The sequence below is a fragment of the Nicotiana tomentosiformis genome, chromosome 3, assembly GCF_000390325.3.
Source record: "Nicotiana tomentosiformis chromosome 3, ASM39032v3, whole genome shotgun sequence".
NCBI classification, from domain to species: Eukaryota; Viridiplantae; Streptophyta; class Magnoliopsida; order Solanales; family Solanaceae; genus Nicotiana; species Nicotiana tomentosiformis.
Window position 1 is genome coordinate 36861080 of NC_090814.1, and position 3101 is coordinate 36864180.

The 3101-nt window shown below is 38.9% G+C and overlaps 1 protein-coding gene across 1 annotated transcript; it reads right to left on the bottom strand.

The window, feature by feature from the left end:
• Window positions 1-1563: 1563 nt before the first annotated feature.
• On the bottom strand, window positions 1564-2106 carry LOC104090869 (protein RADIALIS-like 1). Its single transcript, XM_009596065.4, has one exon. It carries the CDS (start codon window positions 1978-1980, stop codon window positions 1717-1719), a length of 264 nt encoding a protein of 87 aa, XP_009594360.1. The 5' UTR covers window positions 1981-2106; the 3' UTR covers window positions 1564-1716.
• Window positions 2107-3101: the final 995 nt, after the last annotated feature.

Genomic DNA, 3101 nt, shown 5'->3' on the forward strand with positions numbered 1-3101 from the left:
TGGGGTATAGAAGAATACCTAATAAAATAAATATTAAACAAAAAGCTTATGAGTGCGGTTTCACCCTTCCGGAAAGGATGAAGCCGTTGGTGGAATGATGTCATTGGTGGCAACTGCAACAAACTGTTCCATCCACTCACGGTCGTTGTCATCATCCATGCTAGATAACAGAGCATGGTGCCACGTTTGCTAAAATTTATCACCCCCCCCCCCCTCCCGAAATATTTTGGAGGAATAAAGATTTATCACATGATCTAAAGATATCTCCTGTCCCGTCTCTTGGCACAAGCTCCGAAGACAAGCAATCGTCCTCCACACATAAGGACTTACTTGTGCGAAACACACCTGATAGCGGAGGCATAACTCCGTAATAATGGAGTCAAGCTCATTACTCAAAGAGAACGAATCCAAAGTAAATGGATACGTGTAAAAATATGTAAAACCCTCCTTGGGTAGGGTCACTCGCTCTGTTAGATCAATATCCATATCATGGCAGCGGCAGTCTTCCATCACAACAGGAATACTGGAAGAACGGATGGAATAAGGGTATCTGCCATCAGCCCATGTGCGAGGGAGACCCGAAAGGAATTTCTCTTCAAAGTCTTTTATTGTAACGAGACTTCAAGAAATGATAGAATCCACCGTTGGAGGAACAGAGTCCTTGGCTTTGCTCTCGCCCTTTAAAGAGCTGGTGTTCTTTGAAGATGAAGCCATTTGGATGACAGAAAAGCTTTTCCGTTTTAAGGGAGTTAAAGAAAGGTTAGTTAACAACAAGGAAGGTTTTAGAAAGCCTGAAAAATTATGGAGTATAAGGGTAGAAGGTTGATGCATATAAGTAAAAGTTTTGGCGGCTAAATTCATGGCCATGATTACCTCGATAATCGGCAAAAGCTGTGCTGAATTGTGGGATGACGTGTGTTTGGGGCATTAAATGAAGAGAGACGTGCGTCTAATCAACAGTCAGAAGCTTTCATAGAGAATCATAATAATTTCCGCCAAAAGAGTATTTTTACCAACTTCCCCGTGACACAAAGTTATGTCACATGAGAGCAGGAGTTCTATCTGTATAGGATAAAATATGCTATGCTACGTGGCCGTCCGAAAGAGGGACACTTGGAACCTAAGACGAGGGATAGCCAAAACCGAAGGCAATTATCCCGTCTGTCACCGGAAAGAATAACGCTCATGAATTTTCTGGCAAACTAATACTACAATCTATTCAAAGCTCTATACAATTTAACTTCTTATTTTCTGTTCTTATTACTGTTGCGCCCAGAAGCTTCACTATCGGAATCTTTATTTCCGTCATTCTGTCTTCCTATCAAGGCTAAGAGTTATATATTTCTTTAATTATCTTATTATTTTAGGATCGAATTAATTCACTTGTATAGAAACCACGTATAAATCAACTGTATTATTTTACGGATAAACAATAACACTCCAACACACTTGACAGAGTAGATGAAAGGAATTCTTCATTCAACTTGTCTTCGAAAATAGTTGCACTATTTAGGTATTCATAGGAATTCTTCTTAAACGTACCTAATCTAGTACACGTGCTTCCGAAATACATGTACAAGATCGTACATGCTTTCTTACAATAATTTTGAATACATGAACTAAGTAAATTCATGTACTTTGGATGAATCGAGGTTATTTATCCAAGAGATAGTACTAATGTTACATGAATTGAACTACATCCTACCTCTGGTAATATTACTTATCAGCAGTGTTAGTTAGACCTCCAGTAGTAGTCCTGTAGTTGGGAAAGGGCACTCTACCATTCTCAATAGACATGACATCCTGCACAAGGATTTCATAATGTCGTTTCACTTCTTCAGCTGTTTTCCCTCCAACAGCTCTGGCAACGTTGGACCACCGGTCGGGAGTGTCCTTGTCGTACACCGCCAGAGCCTTCTCAAAGGCCTTGTTCTGCTCTGCTGTCCAATAGCCATGGCAGGACATTGAGCTTGATGCCATATTTGGAAGAACAAGAACAAGGGCGAGTTAATTAGCCGAAGAGACTAGTGACTGATCGTAGCTGTTGTGTGCAAAAGAGGTGGGAAAGTGCTGATTCTCATATCGGTCGAGCATTAGAGGAGCGAGAGGTGTGGGTTGTGACAACGACATACGCGGATTTTATTGGAGCCGAATTAATCTAAATAGCCGTCCATCTAACCACTTAAACTAAAAATTGGCGACGAATATATATATATATATATATATATATATAATATATATATATATATAAGGCAGCCCGGTGCACTAAGCTCCCGCTATGTGCAGGGTCCGGAGAAAGGCCGGACCACAAGGGTCTATTGGACGCAGTCTTACCCTGCATTTCTCCAAGAGCCTGTTTCCACGGCTTGAAGCCGTGACCTCCTGGTCACATGATAATTATTTTTATAATATATATATATATATAAGGCAGCCCGGTGCACTAAGCTCCCGCTATGTGCAGGGTCCGGAGAAAGGCCGGACCACAAGGGTCTATTGGACGCAGTCTTACCCTGCATTTCTCCAAGAGCCTGTTTCCACGGCTTGAAGCCGTGACCTCCTGGTCACATGATAATTATTTTTATAATATATATATATATATATATATATATATATATATATATATATATATATATATATAATTTTTTTTTTTTTTTTTTTGCGTGTAATAGTGAATCCGGCAAGTTATTTTTATAAAGAGCTGGTTGTTATTATAAATCAGCTTCTATTTGAGTTAAGAGTTTGAGAGTAAGGTTCTATGTTTTGTTGTCCCAAGTTAATATTTACTTTGTATTATATTCAAGAGGTATCGATCTATATATATATGCTTATGTGATTTTTTTTTAAAATGAATATTGGTTACATATTGATAGCATCCTAGGAAGCTCAAATCTATTCAAGGACAAGAATGAAGCTTTGGAATCTGAAAGAGGGCATTTAACAAGATGTCAAAGCTAAAGAGTTGCAAAACAAGCTCATTAGACTTCAAGTGCAAATAAAGAAGTTATTAATTGGGATGGAGAGCTCAAGGATAAAAGATTTGAGTTGTCTAGGTGTTATAATTATTTTATGGTCCAAATTCATGTCCAAGAAAAGGTGGATTA